Source organism: Lithobates pipiens, unplaced genomic scaffold, assembly GCF_037356315.1.
Source record: "Lithobates pipiens isolate NorthernLeopardFrog02 unplaced genomic scaffold, aLitPip1_a1.2 Scaffold_22, whole genome shotgun sequence".
Lineage (NCBI taxonomy): Eukaryota > Metazoa > Chordata > Amphibia > Anura > Ranidae > Lithobates > Lithobates pipiens.
The window spans coordinates 260,582,666-260,607,287 of record NW_027507784.1 but is presented as its reverse complement, the minus strand read 5'-3'; the positions used below and the strand labels follow the sequence as shown (position 1 = coordinate 260,607,287).

The 24,622-nt window shown below is 40.3% G+C and overlaps 1 protein-coding gene across 3 annotated transcripts in view; it reads right to left on the bottom strand.

Annotated features, from left to right (window-relative positions):
* Positions 1-24,622, bottom strand: part of EEF2K (eukaryotic elongation factor 2 kinase) — a 146,343-nt gene that overhangs the window by 23,310 nt on the left and 98,411 nt on the right. For 2 of the 3 annotated variants that reach the window (XM_077448999.1, XM_077449000.1), the window contains 8 exons: positions 21,626-21,775; positions 18,578-18,710; positions 14,307-14,434; positions 10,309-10,504; positions 5,165-5,235; positions 4,999-5,070; positions 3,546-3,605; positions 1,978-2,037 (listed from right to left, as the gene is read on the bottom strand). In XM_077448999.1, the coding sequence (XP_077305125.1) occupies positions 1,978-2,037; positions 3,546-3,605; positions 4,999-5,070; positions 5,165-5,235; positions 10,309-10,504; positions 14,307-14,434; positions 18,578-18,710; positions 21,626-21,775 (870 nt within the window). The remainder of the gene's footprint in view (positions 1-1,977; positions 2,038-3,545; positions 3,606-4,998; positions 5,071-5,164; positions 5,236-10,308; positions 10,505-14,306; positions 14,435-18,577; positions 18,711-21,625; positions 21,776-24,622) is intronic. The other variant, XM_077449001.1, reaches the window with a different exon arrangement.

Sequence of the window (24,622 nt, the reverse complement as noted above, 5' to 3'; positions counted from 1 at the left end):
AACTGAGGTCTTGATGCTCTTCTCTGGACTCCCTCCAGTTCAAGCACATCCTTTATGAAGACTGATGACCAGAACTGAACAGAATATTAAAGGTGTGGCTGAAGATAGTTTTGTAATATATAAGAATTATAATTTTATCTCTTGAGTAAATATGCTAATTTTCTGCTAGCCTCGCTTGCTACAGCTTGGCATTGCATGCTATTGTGGAGTCTGTCATCTAGTAAGATCCCCAGATCATTTCCCATCCTAGATTCCCACAGAAGTTCTCCCCCTAGCGATTAACTTGCATTCACATGTTTAGCCCCCAAGTGCATTACATTGCATTTTTCAATAAACCTTATCTGACATATAGCTGCCACCCCGCCATTTTATTGAGGTTCTCTTGTAAAGTTGCTGTATCTTGTTGTGAAGTTACTGCCTTGCTTAGCTTTGTGTCATCAGCAAATACTGAAATTTAATTATTTCTATTTATTTCAACTTCTGTAGCATTTATGAACACCGTTATTGGTTTATCCCAGATATTTTCTGTGGCACGCAGGAGACACGTGTGCTCACATCAAAAATAGCTATTCAGCATTAAGAACCTTAAAAAAAATACAATATAAGGTAGCCTCTGCTGCTACTGTGCTGAATATTTGTTTGTACATAATAAAATCACATACTACTCATGCATAGCCACTTGCATTAAAACTTCAAATTTTCACCTTGAAATTTGGAGCTTTAAATTAAACCTGTACAATTTGAAATAAAAGATATGGTGGAAAAAAAATCATAATCAGAGGTTACATCCCGGGAAAGCTTTAAATCATATCGGTCATTATATTAGGATTTAAAAGCAAATCTTGAATTTTCCTGTAAAATTAGGATTAGTTCTGCGTTGCTCACCTCTCAACTAGTCCTTTAGGCCCAGTTCACACCTGAGCGTTTGAGATTGCAGCGATTCTGCCCATTATTAAACGAAGCCTTTATTAAATGAGCTACTGTACTAACCAATAGTTATATATACTTGGAAGCAGGAAGGGAAAAGCCAAGATCAATTCAGGGAAAGTTGAGATTGTCATACAATTTTGACAGCCTAGATCTTTGGATCTCATGATCCATCCTTAGCATGTGTATTTTATTGAAGGTAACCTTTAATGCATTTTTGCACCATATCTAGTTACCCAGGTGGATGTAAGGTTTACATTAATGACACTTAAAATAAAATCACATGCATGCTGCATTTATACAGGTATAACTGAACCAATCTAAATAACTGTTGAAGTGACTCTGTTGCTGAACTTAGACTGTCAAAATAAGTGAACCCAGCAAAGAATATAGCAACACTGCAATGAGGAGAAATTGCCACCTATATACTCTATGGAAGCCGACACTTCAGATATCTGAATTCTTGTTCCCACTGCGGAGCATGGTGGTTCTTTCTGTCAACCCTACATCATTATCCTGTCTTGTAGTGAGGCATTAATTGGCAGGAGAATCCACTCAGTACAACAGGGTACCAGCAAAGCAACACTTACGGAATTGCCAATTTGTAAAGAGTCTTCAGGTGGTGATTACTCTTCATTACTATCTTCTTTGCAGGTAACATTTTTATTGGCAGTTTGATTCTAGCAACATCAGCTTTAAATATTTATACCGTGCTCACAAAACAAATTACATGTTTGCGCAAATATAGTTTATGTACCATGCAAACAACTGGAGACAACATTGGCATTATTTAGCAATATCAACCACAACAACCAATCAGGACATACAAAGCTGACTTCTGATTGGTTGGTATAGATATTAGCCATTCCTAAACAGACAGATGTGCACTATTTATAAGACATTGAACCTTGTAAAGCCATGCATTATCCATTTCTAATTATCAGTTAAGTATCCATCCAAATCATGTGCAATCAACACAATAAAGATGGCATCATTAAGTAACATAGATTGCACTCATTGGAAATTTGGCAGGGCATCATGCAGAATCACCAGTTTATTCCGGGGGCTGTTTTTAGGGTTCGCATAGGCTTTATTTAAAGGACATTTGCTCTAGTTGAAGAGAAGAAATTAGAAACAAAAAGATGTGATGTATTAGGTCATGAAATAAATAAAACAGCAGTACTGGCCTTATGCCGTTACCTTCCAATATTTCAGAATGGAACCTTTATAAAAAACCAACCTGCTTCAACTAAACCATTCAAAGCACACACCCTTCCATTTAAAGTGGTTGTAAACCCTTACAAACCACTTTGACCTACAGGTAAGCCTAGATTAAGGCTTACCTGTAGGTCCAAGAAATATCTCCCAAACCTATACGGTTTAGGAGACATTTGCCCGAAGACGGGCACCGCTGTCTATGGCGCATGCGCCGTAGACAGCGGCACGCAGGCGCACTGAGCATGGCATCGTCGATGACGAAGATGCCGCGCAATGCCAGCGGTGACTTCGCTGGCTCCTGTGTCAGGTAAGTGACACATAATGGGCTACCATGCGATGCATAGTAGTCCATTATGCTTTGCCTTTGCAGGGAATGAAAGACGAAGTAAACTCATCAGGGTTTACTTCCTCTTTAAAGTCTAAGATTTAAAGTGGTCTATAATAAGTCTTATCTGTAGTTACCCTAGGGATATCTTCTAAACCTGCACGGTTTAGGAGAAAATCCCCTGTATATCTGCATGTGCCAACATTATCGCACTAAAGCATGCACGGGAGTGACGTCATCGGGGGTTCCGGCCAATCACAGCGCTGGAGCCCGAGATACCTGTTAGCAACTCTGGGAGTGAGGTCGCCAGCCAGTGCTGTGTATGGGCACCGCATTGGGGGCTTTGATCTCAGGTGAGTATTACATAATGAGCTAGTATGCTATGCATACTTGCTGATTATGCCTTTGTCTTGCAGGTCTTTTTTTTTTTATAGGCAGGTTTACAACCACTTTAAGGTTTTCTTTTGAAAATACATTTCTGAAGCAAGCTAGAATATGTATAGAAAGCAGTTCTGGGACCACAGCATGTAGGAAACACCTGTGTTTTTATTTCCAACTATGAGAGCAGGAATGATGCTCAAATATCTATTATTTGAACCATTAATGGACAGGCGTGAAGAGACGCTTTTGGCAATAGTGGGTGCAAACACTACAGGTAGGAAGCACAGTCACTCAGAGGTTATTGCAAGCAGCCTCCCAAATCCTCCTTTCATAGCAAAACCTTGGTCAGCTCCCACACTTCTGAATAGTGCAGGAGCTTGCAAATAAGTATCCTAACCCACATCTCTATTGGTCCATCACCAAGATCAACAGCCTCGCTGGCCAATATGAATGTGTGGATGTTCAGGAGGCTGCTGTAAGCACATGCAAGCACCTCTAGGCATTGACACTTTATACCTGCAGCAGTTTTTTTTTAAATCTAGCCCAGAAAGGAACATATATGACAACTTTTACAATTGAAAATGAGTATAACTAATTTTAGGCAGTGCTGCTGTTTTAATGACTAAAATAAAAACAGTAAAATGATGGGAGCAGAGAAAGACTGCAGAAGAAATACTGATTCACTACCGCATACCTTGCCGAAGCTGTCCTCAGACTCTGACTCAAGTCTTCTCCGGTTATAATTTGCATGGATCTGTGTTAATAAATTAACATGGATTAAAAATTCTGTGTTTATTAAAAGACAATTAGCACTATTGTCAAACATGCTAAAATAAGTACTGTACTGTATAATGAGAAGAAGTACTAACAAAATTCCAAGGGCATGCACATATATAACATCAAGGTCAATAGTGAGGATTTCCCCACAAAAATACACAGCCTTTGATACATATTCTATTATAAAAAAAATTGGCATAAGCTGGAAAGAAAAAAACAAAATCAAACAGATTCCTTCATCCATGCTACACAGAGTGGATGGATGAATCTTCTCCTGCAGCTATCATATTTTGACAGCTGGCCCCACTAGCTGAAAAAATACCCAAATCTCATTGAATGCAGGTGCCATTTTGGCCAGCAATTTTCTGTCCAGCTCCTTTGATTATTCAGTCAACAGATATCAGGCGGGAGGGGATAGATTGGGCCACCCACTGAGAAAATTTCAGCTGGCTCATTGTGAACTGACGGAAATTTGCGTTGTGTGTGGCCAGCTTAAGAATCATGGCACCTGGCTGTTTATATTAATCATTATGGGAAACAAAGAGGGACTGGCTTAAAGTGATATTAAAGTCTCTCTCTTTTTCTTTTTTGCTATGGGGGCACCCAAGCCAAACCGCTGCTCTGTGTGTACATTCATACACAGACCTGTTAAATCGGGCCCGCCCCCACTTTCTCCTCATTGGCTCACTGATTTTGATTGACAGCAGCGGGAGCCAATGGTGCCCTCTGCTCTGTCTCAGCCAATCAGAAGGGTGAGTCCTGGATAGCCAAGGCTCTTGTGCAACATCACTGGATCGAGATGGGGCTAAGGCAAGTATTAGGGAGGCTGCTGCACACAGAAGGTTTTTTATTCTAATGCATAGAATGCATTAGGACAAAAAAACCTACTGCCTTTAGAGCCACTTTAATGTTTCCATTTTGGCTAAGATTTTTTTTTTTAAGAGTATTCAGTTTCAGTTGGGACAAAGTACATATACACTTTGTCCCATATTTCTTGAGCCCTGTAATGCTAGCTGAAATGTTGGACATGGTGTGCCCCTTTGCGAACGGCCACCCAACTAGCAAGGAGATGGCTGCTTTGCTGGCGAACTATTGACTCCGCCTCCCAGAACTTGCCTGAGGCAAGCACCAGCACCAGGAATGCAGGGGGAGGTCAGGTTAACAAACCTGTTGGCTTCACATATACAGTACTTTAATTAAAAGAAATTTGTACTAAGAAAGTAGATGGGTTCAACCAGCTGCCATTTGAGAATTCCATCAGGGGAAACCTAAGACAAATGAACATACTCATGATAGTTGTGTGTTAGATATATTAAATTACATAAATATATCATTAATATATGGATATAAAATAATAATTTATGACTTACTCGATGCTCCATTTCATCAGATTCACTTCTTTTTTCACTGGGACAGCCGCTGTCACCACCATTTTCGGAATCCTTCAAAAAGTAAAATCAAATTGTTGAAAAAAAAAAAAAAAAAAACTATAAAAAAATAATTTTTTGACAACATAGAAAATTAAGTGCAACATACTCTGTGGCTATCCAGACTGTTGTTATTATCTTCATGCATCAGATTATCAACTTCATTGAAAATAGGCCAACCTGTATAAAAAGTTTTAATACACAATTAAAAAAAGCTAGGAAAACTTTTTTGTTAAAAACATTTCAAAAAGTGAATTGTTTATCATTGACGATGACTGAGCAAAGACTTAAGTAAACAAAATAAGAAAGTAGCATTAGCGTCACCATAGCTTATCACGTTTTTGGATATATTATTTGTAAAGCTTTGTTAATGATTACAATATCCTAACTGTATATGAAACTGTTATATTAATAATAGTTACATGCATTTAGAGTTTCTAACTGGATCCTGGATGGCCAGAATTTTATTTTCCCTAATGCAGATAAACGAACTGCACGTTAACGCAGGTAAACATGCAGTGTGAATGGCACCCTTGACAAATTACTAAATGTATTTATTTGTATTTTCCAAATGCATATAAACGCAGATTTAATGGTGCCAGTGTGAATGGAGCCTAACAGATATAGGGGGTTATTTACGAAAGGCAAATCCACTTTGCACTGCAAGTGCACTTGGAAGTGCAGTCACTCTAAATCTAAGGGGTAGATCTGAAATGAGTGGAAGCTCTGCTGATTTTATCATCCAAACATGTACAAGCTAAAATGCTGTTTTTTATTTTCCTTGCATGTCCCCCTACAGCGACTTTACTTCCAAATGCACTTGCAGTGCAAAGTGGATTTTCCTTTAGTTAAATATCCCCCCAGTGTTATTTCTAAATAAATAGCAGTGATACCAGGTTTTACCTATAGATGCCACTGCAACCCAAATTTAAAATTCTAAACCAACGAGGTGGGGTAAAAGAAGCGAAGACCCATTCTAAAAAAATGTATTAAGCCTGGAAACTCATTTAATGCACACATTTTATGCCACATAATCTTACTTTTAAGGTGAACTATTGCTAGGAGAAATATGCAAGCCACCACTGCGGATTTCTCCATTTGAAAATTCTAGTTTGACTGTCATACTGATCCAATAGTCTCAATATTTTGAATTACTGGCTCTGAAAAAGTTTTGACTCTGTTTAAAACTTATTTAAGCGAAAGGAATAGCATGACGGCACTGCAACATGGATTTTTTTATTTTAGATTTTGAAGGACTCAAAGCATTCACAACTAATTGGAAGAGCTCTCTGTGTGATAACCAACAAAGCTCTAACTGCCCAAGGAGCTTGTTATGAGCCTGAGAAAGAAGAGAAACTGACAAATAATTGCAAAAAACAGCTTGAGGCTGGGAGCATCGCTTACTTTTATCAAACCATCTTTGACCATCTTTCAGCAACTGTGGAGTTGTATGTAATAAAGATAGCTGAAGGACATGGCACAATGTTCAATCAGTATGTTATGCCTGCCACAGCCTTGAACCTTAAGACTTGAACTTAGCAGGTTCTTAGCAATGACTTCCTTTAACAATGGAGACCTATTATGTGTGCAAAAACATTAAAGGGTTGTTCACACTGCTCATATGCTAAACACTCAGTTTTGGCATGTAAGTAGCTGTCAGTTTTGCCCTGTAGTCATGGGGCAGTGTGATGTGCATTTCAGCATATTGCATAGATTACCCTTTTTTTTTTTTTTTTTTTAAGTGCACAAAGCGATGTTCCAATCATGTTGCCACACAGCAGCATGGTGTGTTCCAGGGTGGTGACATGCAGTGCCATCCACTGCTCTGCAAAAAAAATGCAGCATGTCTGCATTTTTTCGCACTGCATCACAACGCACATCACACCAGCATGGTGGTATGAATGGGGCACATGTGCCTTTGCAGTGACTGGTATTTAGCCAATGCAGAAATACGCCAGTTACCACATATAGTGTGAGAGTGCCCTTAACCTTCCTGTCGGTAATCCCGGGTGTGGCTCAGGGTTGACTTTCAGTACCAAAAGCAGAAACTCGGGATTACACTGTAGTGATACTTACCTTATCCCTGCGATCCCGATGTCCTCCCGCTGTGTCCTCTGGCCAATGCCGGTGTTCTGTCAGATTAGACGACCCGTCATATCTTGTAACGGAAGTGGCATTCTTTCGCCGACATCTTGCTACACCTCGCACTCGTCCACAGTACAGATACAGTGAGAAGGCAACAAGTGGATATCTTATTGCACCCACCGGAGTTTTGCATTTCACACTTATTTTTAACAATAAACTGAGCTTATATACTAAAATACAGTATTTAGAAATACGTGACACTCTTGATGTTGAATTGAGGCTGATCTCAGAGGTTTGCTGATCTGACAGAAGACAGCTGCTTTTATAATTCAACATCAAAACAGTCTGATGGATTTGAAAATACTGTATTTCACCATAAAAGCGACGTTTACTGTCCTATGCTAAACAATGTACCGCTTTGACATTCAAAAATACTGACATAATCAGACCGCCAGGGAGGTTAAAGGGAAATTATGCTTTTGGGACAATTTTACTTTAAAGCTTAGAATTTTCTAAATAAATTGTGTTTCTGAAATTAAATTCATCAGTCCTGGAAAAAAATTTGTTCAGGGAGACAGAATGACCCTCACTGGATTTCGACAATTTCACATCTAGAAAAGCAGTCGACAGTCTACAGCAACCTATTTCAATCTTTTCAGGCAACCCTTAGTAAAACCTATTACTCACGGGTCAATGGGAAAAATGCCTCTTACATTTGTGGTTAGAAGAAAAAATTAATCTCCTATACAGTGGTGGTCAGAATGCCACCCTTGCCAACAGCTAAAAAGCTTGTTGGTGCCTTGGAGCTGGCTTTGCTAATTTGCATTTACCATGGAACTATGCAGGCACCATAAAATGGGAGGCCAATAAACTATAGCTCAAGTAACCTCTGGAGGAACCCTGGCTGCTCTACATGCAATCTTCTCTTGGAGGGAAGATCAGTCACAGCTCGGAACACATCGCCAACGTTGTCTGTCTGGCCCTCCATTCTACCTTGGGAATGTATATTTGTTCATGGTCATACCAGTCTACAGAGGTTGTGAGGTTGGATTTTGCCCTTATATGACAGCCACACCTTCAACCCATTCTCCAGATTGATTGCCCTGCCCTGGAATCACAAACTTTTTATATGACAAGCACATCTGCCACGATTTGGTGAATTGGGCAGCAACTATATAATGGGATGAACTTCCTTACACCATTAAGACGCTGAACTAATAAAGTAACAATTATCACTGAAATGATGAGTGGAAAAGGGAAGTGTGCCTCCTAGTTTACTGGATGTCTATTCACAAAACACATTGTAAATATCTGAGGGAATAGTTGAGTGCTGGCCAGGAAATGTAGCTCATCAGTGCCCTGCTGCAGATCATTATTAAGGCCCATATACACGATTGGACTTTTTGACAACAAACATGCAAATTAGCTGCTTTAAGGCAACATCCGACCATGTGTACGCTCCAACTTTTTCGGTTTCGCTCTGCAAACAGACAAACTTTTCGGCAACAAAAGTCTGATGGATCAAAGTCTGATCGAGTGTACAGAAAACCATAGGACTTTAGTCCAAAGTACAAACCCGCATGCTCAGAACCAATGCAAAAGATCAGACAACAATACAGAAGTTGACCAAAGGTGGCGGTAAAGAGCAGAAAAACCACGTGATTTGGTGAAAGTTGGCTGAAAAAGTCTGATCGTTTGTAGGCTTAACAAGTTCAGGGCCAACGCCCTTTGTACAGAAATCCACAGGAAAGTTTGTTTAAAGTCCGATAGTGTGTATAAGGCTTTACACTGTTCAGCCAATAAATGTAATCATAGCAGAAGATTGAGCAGCTTAACCCAAGAATAAGTTGTATAATATGGTAATGTACAGCAGTTCCCATCCAGTGCTCCACTATTCTCCAGATGCTGCATTTACAGTGAACTTCATAATGACATGTCCCATCAGATTTCCTGCACCCCCTTTTTTCTCCATCTCTTATTTCTAGAATGTAATTCACAACATATATATAATCTTACATTTTACACTAAACATTTCACATGCACAAAATGTTGGTAAGCAATAACCTGCACCAGCTCTAAAATGTATCAGAACAGGAAACACATGAGTGACAGTTGTTAAAACTTAAGCTTAGAACTAAATGCACTGATTAAACAATTTCTAACAACAGTTTCTTTCAAAGCATGCGGTGAATGATAATTGATAGTTAATAGTGTTTATGTTAGCTCTCAACTGAATGTCAAGGCATTTAATGGCTGGTGTCATAGCTAATCACCATTGCAACTGTAGATCCAACAAAGGCTAAGATGGCAGCTTCCTTGGCTGTAAAGGATAAGAGGGTTTAGTACCGCGTTAAGACGATTTTCTCTTTTTAACCAATTTTCTCTCAGCCCCAATGTTCCTTTCAAGTTGGTCTTTACACTCCGGGCTGATTGGCTGTCACAGTAGTCTGTCCCACCAGATCCCAATCATGACCAGAGACTGAGAGCTGTCTAGGACAGCTTGGTCACTGTGCTGAAAGCATGCAGTGAGCACGCTCTTGGCACAGGACCCTTAGCCATTCATGGAGGCATATATGTACAGAGTGTGAGCATTAAAGCCCACCATTTTGGCATTGAACATATGCGATATGCGTGTGGGAAGAAGTTAAAGTGGTAGTAAACAAGTTCTACCACTTGTACCTATAGGCAAGCCTATAGTAAGGCTTACCTGTAGGTACTGTGATTATCTCCTAAACTTGTACAGCTTAGGAGTTATTCAGAGTGCATGCAGCAATTGACGTCACCGGCGTATGTACTCTGAAGGTGCGGCACTGTATGCCACAACCAGCGGCTCCTGCATGCATGTAGCTGGAGGACGTGAACCCAGAAGGAATACCTCTTAGCAGTAACAGCACAGCACTGGAGGGATTTATTCTAAGGTAAGTCTCTTTGCCTTGCAGGGGATTTTTTTTTTGTCCATCAACTGCAGTTTACTACCATTTTAATGATAAGCACAAAGGGACAGTAACAACTACTGAAAATGTATACTGCAAATCTGTTTAATTTTAGCTGGTAAACTGATTTTTAAATACGAAGCATGTCGGATACATCAACTAATATACTGGGCTGGTTGATGGAGTGGTAAGAAAGTTATTATGAACCAATCCTGTTGGCGGAAGTTGGTCTTACCATGCACATCAAATCTGTGGCCCTGAGGGGTGACCGGGGAAGGGGAGTTCGGCAGAGAATCAAATGTTAGATCACTCATGTTCTCATCCATAGAGGAGAGGCGAGACAGGAGAGGTGGACGGCTTCCTGACATAGTCCTCACCCGACTGCTGCCACATTTCTCTTCTGTGCCACGTACCACTGTCTGGGCAGATTGCTGTAACAGAACAAGAGACTGTGAGAATGCTGTCATTTTAGAAGAAACTGCTGCAGACTACTGAGATGTAAGAGATCAGCACGCCTTATCGTACATGCTGTATGCAGAAGATAGAAAAAACTTTTTTCCATACAGACCCACAGAGAGCCAATGCTGCAACTCTATCCTCCTGACAATACATCTATGATGTTATTGAGCACAAAATTCACTTCACACTGCAGGCAAAGAGGTGCCCGAGCCCCTCCAAAAGTCAATGAATCAATAGTGACTACTTCCAAGAAATGGAAACATCCATTGTCCCACGCTAATTATTTCCAAAAAGTCTGTATTTATTTTTCAAAGAGATGACACAAGTCAAGCCAAACGGACCCAAGGACATTGACATTCAGGAGAAAATTAAAACAGATCTCAGATACGATTGATTCAAATGACACTGCCTGATCTCCCATCAACTGCACCTCTGGGTGACAGATCTGCTGTTGTATTGCCACATATAAAACAGGTATTTGCCAACAAAAATTTGGACAACTTGGAAACATTATAAATTGGACAGTGACCATGGTTAATCATAATCTTTTTTACTATGATTCGCTGTTTTGATTTACTTGACTTTCAGTCTTCCTTTGCGATATACCAGAGTGTTTTACCCAAGAGTTGACAGATTAAGGCAGGGGCGGACTGACCATTAGGCCACTAGGGGGACCCCATCAGGGTTGCCAGCCTCAGTAAAACCAGGGACAGTAAGTAAAAATCTGTGTTTTTTTTTTTTTACATCTGTCTCTGAAATGTCCCTTACCGACATCCTTTTGGTCTAAAAATCCTGAGATTATAGCTGCCCCACCTCTCCAGTACCTTCTCAGCCAATAGAAACATGTCTGTGTATACTTTGTATACTGTGTGGCCCCATAATCTCACATTGCTTGGGGGCCCCATAATCTCCTACTGCCCGGGGGCCCCATGAGTTGTCAGTCCACCCCTGGATTAAGGTATTGTGTTATCCATCCCTACATGGTTTCATGTATTTTGTTGTTTTTTAAACAAAAATACAAATCTTGTTATTTGTCTTTTTTCGATTTGAGCTTTGGATGGTTTTACCCCCTTCATGACCATAGCATTGTTTACTATTCAGCACTTTGCTATTTTAACTGTCAACTGCGCAATCATGCAACACTATACACAAATGAAATTTTTATCATTTTTTTCACAGAAATAGAGCTTTCTTTTGGTGGTATGTAATCACCACTGTGTTTTTTATTTTTTGTGATATAAATGAAAAAAGAGTACCCCCCTCACATTTTTGTAAATATTTTATTATATCGTCACAGGTTACCACTGGATTCCTCTTCTACTCCTCCATGACGAAATCACGGAGCTGGTGGATGTTAGAGACCTTGCGCTCCTCCACCTTCTGTTTGAGGATTCCCCACAGATGCTCAATAGGGTTTAGGTCTGGAGACATGCTTGGCCAGTCCATCACCTTTAACTTCAGCTTCTTTAGCAAGGCAGTGGTTGTCTTGGAGGTGTGTTTGGGGTCATTATGCTGGAATACTGCCCTGCGGTCCAGTCTTCAAAGCTTCAATATGTCACAGTACATGTTGGCATTCATAGTCCCCTCAAAGAATTGTAGCTCCCCAGTGAAGGCAACACTCATGCAGCCCCAGACCATGACACTCCCACCATCATGCTCGACTGTAGGCAAGACACACTTGTCTTTGTACTCCTCACCTGGTTGCCATCACACACGCTTGACACCATCTGAACCAAATAAGTTTATCTTGGTCTCATCAGACCACAGGACATGGTTCCAGTAATCCATGCCCTTAGTCTGCTTGTCTTCAGCAAACTGCGGGCTTTCTTGTGCATCATCTTTAGAAGAGGCTTCCTTCTGGGATGACAGCCATGCAGACCAATTTGATGCGGCATGTGGCGTATGGTCTGAGCACTGACAGGCTGACCTCCCCACCTCTTCAACCTCTGCAGCAATGCTGGCAGCACTCATACGTATATTTCCCAAAGACAACCTCTGGATATGACTCCGAGTACGCGCGCTCAACGTCTTTGGTCGATAATGGCGAGGCCTGTTCTGAGTGGAACCTGTCCTGTTAAACCGCTGTATGGTCTTGGCCATCGTTCTGCAGCTCAGTTTCAGGGTCTTGGCAATCTTCTTAAAGCCTAAGCCATCTTTATGTAGAGCACCGATTATTTTTTTTCAGATCCTCAGAGTTCTTTGCCATGAGGTGCCATGTTGAACTTCCAGTGACCAGTATGAGAGAGTGAGAGCCATAACACCAAATTTAACACACCTGCTCCCCATTCACACCTGAGACCTTGTAACACTAACAAGTCACATGACACCGGGAGGGAAAATGGTTAATTGGGACCAACTTGGACACTTTCACTTAGGGTTGTACTCGCTTTTGTTGCCAGCGGTTTAGACATTAATTGCTGTGTGTTGAGATATTTTCAGGGGCCAGCCAACGTACACTGTAATACAAGCTGTACACTCTTAAAGTGGTTGTAAACTCTTACAACCAACTTTGACCTACAGGTAAGCCTAGATTAAGGCTTACCTGTAGGTCCAAGAAATATCTCCTAAACCTATACGGTTTAGGAAATATTTACCCGAAGACAGCCACCGCGCAGGCGCACTGGGCAGGCCGCAGATCACATCGATATGCCGTGCGTGTCGGCTCCCGCGCATGCCGTCATCGCTGCTCCGGCGAATCACAACACCGGAGTAGCGAGACCCGGAAGTCACTCCGGGATCCATGGCAGCGGTGGACATGAAGACGGAGGACCGATTCGAGGGCTTCGTTCTGAGGTAAGTTATTCATAATGAGCTAGTATGCTATGCATACTAGCTCATTATGCCTTTGCCTTACAGGGTGTGTTTTTAATTTAATTTTATTTTTTGCCTTTACTTCCTCTTTAAACTTACATTGTAGCAAAGTGTAATTTCTTCAGTGTTGTCACATGAAAAGATGTAATAAAATATTTACAAAAATGTGAGGGGTGTACTCACTTTTGTGAGATACTGTATATCTTTTCTACATTCTGTTATATAACATATCCAATAAAAAATAACATTTCTTCATAAATTTAGGCCAAAATGTATTCTGCTTCATGTGTTCCCAATATCCATATAAGTGTATATTAATTGGTTTTTACAAACGTTTTAGCGTCTACAAACTATGGTATATAAAATTAAATTTACACAGCAATGTATGACGCTATACTAGTAATGCGAGGAACAGCGACTTATAGTGGGACTGTGATAGAGCTAGGTAATGCTGACTGGGAGGTATACTTACTGATACACACATCAATAGTGACACTAACACAGTGATCGGTGCTAATACTGTACACTGTCACTGTACTAATGACACTGGTGGGGAAGGGGTAAACATCTAGGGTTAACTGTGTGCCTAACAATTTGTAATGTGTGCTGCTTTTACTTTACTATCTGGTTGTTTTTTCACTAGCCAGATCGCTGTTCACAGTACAGAGAGTTCTCTGTTTTTGTAAACATAGAACTGTGTGTGTGATTGGCCACAGATGATCAGCTGACTTCAGCCAAAATCACTGCCTGAAATCAGCTGCCAAACTCGTGCTATGTCCACAGCATGAGTTGGAAGGGGGCCTGCGCATGTGCGCCCCAGACCTGGAAGAAAGACCATGATGTACTAGTATGTCACTTGCAGGCTTTGTTGGAATATGAGGTTCCGAGAATGTTATTGCAGTGTTGTTTTCCAAACTATAACCTCATAAATAAAGGCTATATTAAAAAAAAACAGGTATTTACCAACAACTTGCTGCTGTTTTCCAAAACAGACTTTTCATTTGGTGAGAGGTCAAATGGCGTCAGCCCCATGCTTTTGCAAATTTTGTTGCACGCGTGTGAATGGAAGAACAAAGCCATCCCTCTTACCCCTAAACAAAAGTAGAAGTTCATTATGAAAAATTAAAACAAGAAAAAGTTTTTTAGTCTGGATTTTAAAAAAAATGCGTTAACATAAAATAGACCATTTTATAAAAATATTGCTAAATAAGAAAAATGAATAACCATTTGCAATCTTTGTTAACTACACCGACACAAATATATGCAAACATATAAAAATAACCCCCTACGTGTCTTGCTCAGTTCTTTTATGTTCCTATGAATCTGAAAAGATACTCTGTTGCAATCAAATAGTGTGACTTGCTTAGTAAAGTGTGAATAAAAAAGTTATATTAGTTTTGCTCAAACATTTAATAAAACACATTCAACAAAGGGCTAAGGCCAGAGTTTGGGCGTCTCTGCAGGCCCACAAAAGTAAATGTCACCACTGCTTCTAAACAGGAGTACATACAGTTTAGGTTAAAGTGGTTGTAAACTCTCCCCCACAACTTTGTCCCATGTAAATCAGCATAAAATACCCTAATGATCACTGCTTGTGGATATCTCCTTACTTGCTTAGTATTGTTGTAATCCTTTTTGTTCTTTAGAATGAAGTCACTGAGCATGCCCAGATCTCCCCAATTTACGGCACACTCTCTATGTCTTATCTATCTGTTATCAGGACTTCCTACGGCACAACACTGAACTCCCAGGAGACTTCAGAATTATTCAGAGCTTCCTCCTACACACCACGTGACCATGTGACATGACATGCAGTGTAAATTTGGCCATTACTGCAGTCTTATCAGCTGAACCTGATAAGACTGACAAAGGGAAACATTAGACATCGGCACAAGTAAATACTATGAAACAAAACAAGTCAGCTATGAACAGGGAAGCAGGGTTGCCATAGAAACGTTGGATTGAGAAGGAGGCTTGGTTAACAGTACAGGAAGTGCTCAATGTAAGGGTGGAAATACACTCTACTGTGGACTCAGAAAACAATACTTAAGATGGTCCTGCCTAACCCCTGGAAACAAGTTTTTTAAAGTTTCTTTAAACAGGAAGTAATATGCGATTTGGGCTGGATTACAGAGGCTATAGTCTGATAATTACTTATTATAATGGGCTAAATAAAGAGAAGCATCAGAGTGGGAGAGTTTACGTCCTCTTTAAGTGCTTATGTAAACACGCACTGCTTCTAGATTTTTTTTTTTTTTTTACAGAATTGTTTATTCAGTGTATCTATGAGAACCAATTAATCCTGTGCATTTCCCCATAATCTCCACATAATCTCCTTTTCCCTTTGCTCTAAAAGCATCATGGCAGATTAGTTATAATAACCCAAATACAAAGATCTCAAATATTAGCAACTTGGTCAGACACCAAAATCCATCTACAGAGAACCTGTCACATTTTTGTTTATTTGAGAGAAGGACGGGTGGTGCTGGACCCCTAAAATGGTTGTCATCAAATAGTGTTGAAATGGTGTTAACAGTGTGTTGACAATGGGCTGGCAGCTCTCACAGGCAGAAGGGCTCCTAGATCTGCTTTCTACTGCAGGGGTAACAACAGAAGTATCACAATGCAATGTTGATGTCCAAGAGTGTTTATTCCAATAAAAGGCTTAAGTAACATCTGTAAATTTACCCAACAGGTCTGGGGGCTCAAAAGTACCCCTTCAGCAGGGCTTTATCCAGAGGTAGAATATCAAAAGATGGACTCCAAACGTTGGTGGATATTCAGAGTGAAGGTTGCAACAACCGACTGTTGATAAGAGTGCTTATACAGTATACAACACAACATATTTAATTGTCCACTTCACTCTGATTAGCCATCAAATTTTGAAGTCTCCCAATATTTACCCTGTAGATCATGCCCCAAGGAGCTTTGAGCCCCCAAAATGCATTGGGTTACCATACAGATTTTGCTTGTTCCCTGTATTGAAATAAACACTTTACACTAACTACAGGAGAGCCAACATTCTGGACTGGCTCTCCTGTACTTACCTCTCCCTACAATACTGTTTATGGAAGAGGTCTCAAACTAGAGGCCCTCCAGCTGTTGCGAAACTACAAGTCCCATCGTGCCTCTGCCTATGGGAGTCATGCATGTAAATGTCAGCCTTGCGATGCATCATGGGACTTGTATTTTTTGCAACAGCTGGAGGGCCGCCAGTTTGAGACCCCTGGTTTATGGGTTACACAGAACCTACTCTTTACTGTGGAAATGAACATATTGTTGGAATCTTTTAAAGAGGAACTGTGATCTTTTTAATGGTTTAGGAGAAGAAAAATACAAGAGTAGAAAGGAGAACCAGCATCAAGGTCTAGTCCTCTTTTCTACTTGTGGAGGACTGTCCCCTGAGATACCTAATGGGTTGGACTACAGTAAAAAAGAAAAAAAAAACACTTTAAAATCGATGTAAAAACACTCCAATAATATAAGAATAACACATAAGCTGCCATTGCTGATCCAATTTTAAAAATGTTAGTTGTCTAGCGGTCTCTGGCTTCGGTACATTACGGGTTAACTGACCATAAGTGGTGACCCCAAAAGTACTAAAGCCAGAGTCAAGAATGGCCGATCAGCAGTGGCAGCCAAGATTTTTTTTCACTTGACAGATGTCTCCACTCACTGTATTTGATTGCCTGTATTCATAGCATGCTTCATGTGGTTCACTGTCAACTTGTTTGAACTATGCTAAATGTTACCATATTCTCCTCTAGAATATTTAACTGTATATGCGCTGCTTTCCTCCTCCTATTGTGGGGGATAATGTGTGGAATTTGCCATTAGGTCATCTTTATCTTCTGTATATAGAGAGGTCCTACATCCTAGACTCTACTTAGTGTAGGGACTGTAGTGTATTAGTCACAGGTACTGTTTTGTATACTGCTGTTTTCCTTTTGGTTTACTATCACACTTGCATGTCATTGTATTGCAATTTCTGACCTGCAGTCAATGTTTTGTACTTTTTTATTACCAAAACTGAATCAATACAATCTTAAAAAAAAAAAGAAAGAGGTCCTAATAAAGTAATTTGGTAATGTCAATAGGATCTCTATTGCTTTATGTAAATTTAATGACAGACACACTTTAAAGGGGTTGTAAAGGTAAACATTTTTTCACCTTAATGCATTAAGGTGAAAAAACATCTGACAGTGACGGCCCCCCCAGCCCCCCCTGTTTTACTTACCTGACCCCTCGAAAGTCCCGCGCTCGCCCCCAACGTCGCCGTTCAGCCTGGCCGTTGATTGGCTGGAGTGGATGGATTAAAAGCAGCACAGCCATTGGCTCGCGCTGCTGTCAATCACATCCTATGACGCGGCGTGCTGGGGGATGGGGCCGAGTGATACAGTGAGCGGCTATAGCCGACGGCTGTATCACGGGAGCGCGCCCGCAGGTGCTTCTCACTAATGCGAGGGAGCTCACATAAACATGAGAAGTACCTGCGGGAGGAAGCAGAGACAGCCACCGAGGGACCCCAGAAGAGTAGGTTCGGGGCCACTCTGTGCAAAACGAGCTGCACAGTGGAGGTAAGTATAACATGTTTGTTATTTAAAAAAAAAAAAAAATAGTTCTCTTTACAAACCCTTTAAAGAGACCCTATCACATAATAAAACAATTTTAGGAAAGCACAAACTTTTATACTTAATACTTACCTCTACTACTGCTGCCTAGGGCACTCAACACTGCTCCATGGTAGAGTGTATGAGCTGGTGGGGAGAAATACTTCATGCAGAGGTAGAAGCAGGCAGTTCACATGTCCAGAAATGTGAACTACCTGCAGAGGCCATGGAGCATTGAAACGGAAGTATAGATGGGCTCTTCTTATAAGTAACCCTGTGGTGACAGGGTCCCTTCAGTACAGAAAACAGCAATGCACAATGCAACTTTAGAAGAAGTGTGAGGGTCGCAATGCTTTTTTACATTAGGCACTAAACATTTTGTACGTCATCAAAAGGCAAAAATGTTGCAGTACAAATTCTTCCCTAAAGGGATAATGGAATCATGGATGTGAGAAATATTAAGTTCTCGTGAAATCTTTGCTGAATCCCTGAGCAGGGTTACAGTGGAAGCATCTTCAAGTATACAGTAATGTGGTGCCCACAGACTTCTACAGAGCTCAGCAACTGTTATACAGGGCAGCCTTCCACTCTAATACAAGAATGTTATACCATAAAGTAACATACCTAAGTTCCCATCTCCAAAGTCCGTTCCGCTCTCAGTGTGGATTTGAGGATCTGTGTATAAATCTCCTACTCCTTGAATATCAACAACAATCAGCTGATGTCCCGATCGCTCAAATGTAAAGTGGCTGAAAGCCTAGGAGGAAAAAATAAGAGTATAGGTGATGAGAAATGTACAAAGAAAAAACAGTAAGTCATATACTTTTCTACCTAGCTGTAGCAAGGATCTTTCTGCTCTTCCACATTCAGTCACATGGTGATCTAACACTGGGCAGAAAGGCAAAACAAAGCACAGTCCAGTCATTTTATTAAAGATCACACATTTTAGGAAAACAATCTCCTTTTTGGACACAAAATAAATTAACAAACAGATACAAATACAGTATTTTAGAAATAACATTATTTAGTAAAAATGAATCAACTGTGCAAACAACCCAATTTCTAAAAGAGGAACTCTACCCTGTATTTTTTATTTTGAACCCCCCTTAACTGTTGTGCAGCATTGGTCTCGAGTCAGATACTTATCTGCCCAGCATTTTCCTACTGTGGTCTGCTGCTCGGGTGTCAGAGCCATTGTACTACACCACTATCTTGGTACTCCTCAGTCATCATGAGCTGGCTGCTTCTTCTGGATTCGGGCAGCCAGCTTATGATGAGGTACCAGCACCAGCCACAACGAGACCCCACTCTTGCAGCTTCCTGAGATACACAGGGGAGGTGGGGGTGGGGGTGGGGGGGAGAAGTGTGGGGCTAGCAAGATATATAGTGGTAAAAAAAAATCAAATTTAAAAAAATAATTGCTGTTTTTTATTTAAAAGAGGTGGGACCTTAAATAAATGAGATTAATGAAGAAGTACGCTTTAAATGCAGTATCTCACAGCAACCTATCAGAAGTAACTTTGCAGAAGACAGACAAAATTATTCTATTATTACACTTAAAGTGGTAGTAAAAAACAAAGAAAAACATGCAAGGCAAGGCAATGGTATAATGTGCTAGTATGCATTGCATCCAGAGTGAATAATCTCCTAAACGTTGCACGTTTAGAAGATATTAGTTTTACCTAAGCCTTATTATACGCTTACCTGTAGGTAAAAATTACCGAACAGGATTTACTACCACTTTAATTAGAATTATTTATTGAATGAGTCTGATAATGGCCAAGTTCACAACTGACCAATGATAGGCAGTAACCGTGGAAACACAATAAAATACCCCAAAAGACGTTCAACAATCAGCTTCCATCATTCAGGAGGTTGCACCAATGCAACAGTACTAAACCATGAGTGCTTAAAAAAATTACATCACCCAAAAAAATTCGTAAGATTAACAGCCTGTGAAAAAAAAATTGCAAATACTTACATCTCCGTTCGGTGGTAAGTCCTAACATCTCTGTCTTCCAGAGCAGCAGCCTCTGAAAAAGTCTTCATCATTCAAGGCTTTTAAGGCTTTGCTGAAGGCCACAGGACTAGAAGATAGAGATGTTCGGACTCGATGGACGCTGGAGAGATAAGTAGTCACAGTGCTTTATTGTGGGGAGCTACTTTTTGAAAGAAGTGACAGAGTCGCTATAAATCATGTGACTGTGGGAGCCCATCAAGAGGTAATGTGCATTTTTGGGATACTAAGACCCCTTTCACACCAGGGCGTTTTGCAAGCGCTATAGCGTTAGAAATAGCGCCTGCAATCCGCCATAAAAAAGCTGCACCATTGTCTGTAGTGTGAAAGCCCGAGGGCTTTCACACTACAGCGGTGGGCTGGCAGGACGTCAGGGAAAAGTCCCGCCAGCAGCTTCTTTGGAGCGGTGAAGGAGCGGTGTGTTTACCGCTCCTCCACCGTTGCTCCCCATTGAAATCAATGGGGCAGCGCTTTAATACCGCCGGCAAAACGCAGCTATTGCGGTGTATTGCTGGCAGTTTTAAACCTGGCCAAAATGCGCCACAAATCCGGCGGTAAAACGCCGCTAAAAATAGCGGTGTATTACCGCCGACGCTATGGGCGGTGTGGCGTGAAAGGGGTCTTACTGCAAAACATAGTTCTCAGGTTCATAGTGGGAAATGTGCAAATTGGCAGATGTGCAAATTTTCAATGCAGCTTTCTGCACCATTCATGATTTAGCAAAGGAAAGAAGGCAGAATTTCAAAGAAAGTGATGGGGCTTTACATCCCCAAGACTCAGTTATATTTTTTATTTAGGAATAAAGTTTATTTGTTTCTGTGGCTCAGCAATAAACATAATTGTTCATTACAAGAAATGAGTGGGTAACAAACACCCAAGGAGGTAATATTAAAGAAGAGCTACAATCCTCACAAGGCAAAATTGTTGATGTGTTAGCCCTTGTACACACGGTCGGACATTCCGACAACCAAATCCGTCGGATTTTGTCCGAAACTGTTGCATACACACAGTCGGACAAAGTTGTCAGAAAATCCGATCGTACTTAACGTGATGACGTTATTTCGTTAGGACGGGACTACGTTCAGGCTAGTAGCCAATAGCTTTGGTCTAGGAATTTGAACTGAGCATGCGTGGTACTTTGTCCGATCGGAATTCTCTACACATGATCGGACAAAGTCCGATCGGATCATGTTGTCGGAAAATTTTATAGCCCAGCTGGAAAGCTTGCTCCGTTGGATACTCCGACGGAAACAGTCCGATGGAGCCCACACACTGTCAGATTATCCGACAACACGGTCCTATCGGACATTGTCCATCGGAATGTCCGACCGTGTGTACAAGGGCTTAAAGCTATTCCAAAGTGTTAAGCCCAGGTTACCTCTTAACAGCCTCTAGTAAAAAAAATTTAATACAGAAGGTTATGGTTAAATAGTGTGAAGTCTAGGCCAACAACTAGGGCAACACAGGGGCCTGAGGACTTCCGATGAGGTCCCTTACACATTGATAGAAAGTATTAAAATGAAACGATGATCCACGGGACTCTGTTATATTAACGAAAGGTGGCCAAGTTTTCATTTGAACACCTCAAAGACCAATTTTTGCTTTCACAATGCAGTAATGTGGATGGGACCTTACAGTTTTTTGTGGAAGCTTACCTGTGGGGTGAGCCGAATATTGTCATCTCTGACAAATCCAGAATTCGAGTTATATTTGATGTATTTGCCCTCAATGTAATGTTCAAGGTGGAACAATGGTTTTCCAGGTCTGTCTTTCATCTCTATGATACACATCTGCACGATGTCCACCTGTCAGAACAAAACCAACAATTACTCTACAATACCAGTGCATGCACAGTGGTTGAGAATGAGATAATAATCTAGGTTACTTTGGGAGATATATATATAACCTTGTTGGCTGTTTCAAATGCGCTTTGGTCTGTCATGATCATGCTGTGCCAAATTCATAACTGCCTGAGTCAATGCTGATTCCCCTGTCCATAACGTTCATTATGTTTTGTCACTGACCTATGAAAGACCATCTCTGTTCTACTATAATAGTTGTTATGCTGTTTTTGTCCCTGTTTAGGAGATTATTGATTTTCAATCTCAATGATTGTGGATCACAGGGGAGGATATCAGGGAAAATACCCCAATGGAGACACAGCCAGCCATAAAAGATATATATATATATATATATATATATATATATATATATTTAACAGGGTGAGGAATGTATAGAACAGTCTTTCTCAACCTTTTCAACACAGAGGAACCCTTGAAACAGTTCTCCGTTCTGGGGGGAACCCCTGCTAAAAATTAGAAATCTACAACTCATGATACATTAGTGTGATGGTCAGTGGGAAGAATGGTCCTTACACTTGTGGTCATTGGGAAGAATGACCTCCTTACAGATAGCTAAAAAGATCAGTGGTGTCAGTGGGAACTTATCTGAGAGGCAGAAATTGCCCAATGCTGAAGGAACCCCTAGCAACCTCTGGAGGAACCCTAGGGTTCCATGGAACCCTGGTTGAGAATCACTGGTATAGAACCTTCGCCAATGATTGCTGACTGTGACAATGCTGGGAAGATTTCCTGGCTTTTCCTTCTCCAATGACTATTCTCATACCCTGAGAGGAGTGTAGGCAGTTACATTTAAAAAAATACAATGTAAAACTGACAAGGGACACCAACATAGTTGTATCTTTGGTCTTAAATCTACGGGATGATGATGTTGCGGTAACTTGCCCAAAAAAATAAATAAATAAATTATGATATTATTCTTGATATCACTAGAAAAAAAATCCTTTGAAAATGAATTTGCAATAACTCCATCACTATCACCAGCAAAGCAGCTTCATTATCCCATTAAAGTAAAAGAGAATGTGCGCTCCATTTCGAGATTTCATAATTTGCCACGTCACGAATGTTAATTCTCCATTACGAACGCTAGTTTACAAGACCGAGCGCTTCTGGCTCGTCCTTGCTTCCGAGCATACGTGTTTGTACTTTGGACTTTTGTCCGAGGGACTTGTATACACACTATTGGAAAATTGAACAACAGACATTTGTCAGCGGAAAAATTTTAAAATCTGCCATCCAACATTTGTCTGCAGAAAATTTGACAGCAATTGTCCGATGGAGCGTACAAATGGTCGGATTTTCCGCCAACAGCCTGTCATCAAACATTTCCCGTCTGAAAATCTGATCGTGTGTACGAGGCTTTGCAGTTGCTCATATGTTACATAAAAAGACTATAATATTAACAAAAAATCCTTTTTGGAGGAGGACTTCCTGCCTTTCTCCACACTTCTCATACTGCAAATTGAGGCATGTAGATTTGCTGAAAAAAACACTATTTAAACAAATATCTGAATCAAAAGTCAAATCGCAAACAAGATCAGAAATCCTCACATAAATGCTACCATAATAAACAAATGAGCACAAATGAATAAAAAAAATAAAATACAAAAATAAAGCTCATTACTATTAGGGCCTCATGCACACTGGAGGTTTTGCCAACTCTACTAGATGCCTTTCCTCCTGGCAGCAGAGATATAGGAAAAAAAACACTTACAGACTTGTGTAGCACTTTTAGCCACGTCAAAAGCTTGGGCGTTAAATCATTTAATTGGCTGGAATAATCATTTATTCTGGGCATTAAAATTATTTAATGCTCAAGCGCTAAACACGCCTAACACTTAGATGCATTTAGATGCGCTAAACTTGTAAACTGGTGACAAGAGAGGGAGGTATAGAGGGAAGGAGCTATGACAGGGGGGAAAATAAGTATAAAATCAAATCAGACTTTTTATTGTCAATCATACACAAATGATCATAATCTCTGCATTGTTATACCTCCCTCTTATACCTTCATCCTATTTAAAGTTCCCTATAGATTCATATACTATCGTACTGTTCAGCAATGATTTCTTATAGGGTTGCACTGATACTAGTATTGGCATCGGTACCGAGTATTTGCACAAGTATCGGTACTCGTGCAAATGCACCGATACCTGATATCGATACTTTCAGGCTCGGCTCTTTGAGCTGTCAGTGGATCTCCCCTGTTGACAGATGAAGTGTTAAAGAAGTCCGGTAATTGGAGCTGTCAAAAAACAAAAAGCAGTGGAAATGTTTATTACCAACATTGCTCAGCCCTGAAACACTAAAATAAAAAGAAACATTGTTTTTTTTTTTTGTATATTTCTGTTTCTTCATCTGCAGATCAAAGGGATGAACAAATGTTCCTCTCTTTAACCCATTAATAACCCTTAATTTACTCTAATAAGTCTTAATTAACTCCCTATTCTCCTCCATTTAATTATTATTTTCCTGCTTCTTTTCTATTGTTCACGTCTATTTTATAAACGATAAACAATTAAAACTTTTTTTTGTTTGCTTTGTTAGAGAATATTTTTACACATTTTTATATTAACACGTCACATTAAAAAAGCGCTAAATAAAAAAAAAATCTATTTATTTAATTTGTAAGTAACTTTTCATTGCTGACAGCTGAAGTTAAAACACAACAGTTGTGGTAGTTATCGGTAATTGGTATCGGTGAGTACTAAAAAAAAGTATCGGTACTTGTACTCATTGTAAAAAAATTATATCGGTGCATCCCTAATTTCTTATGCATCTCTGTACTTTGAT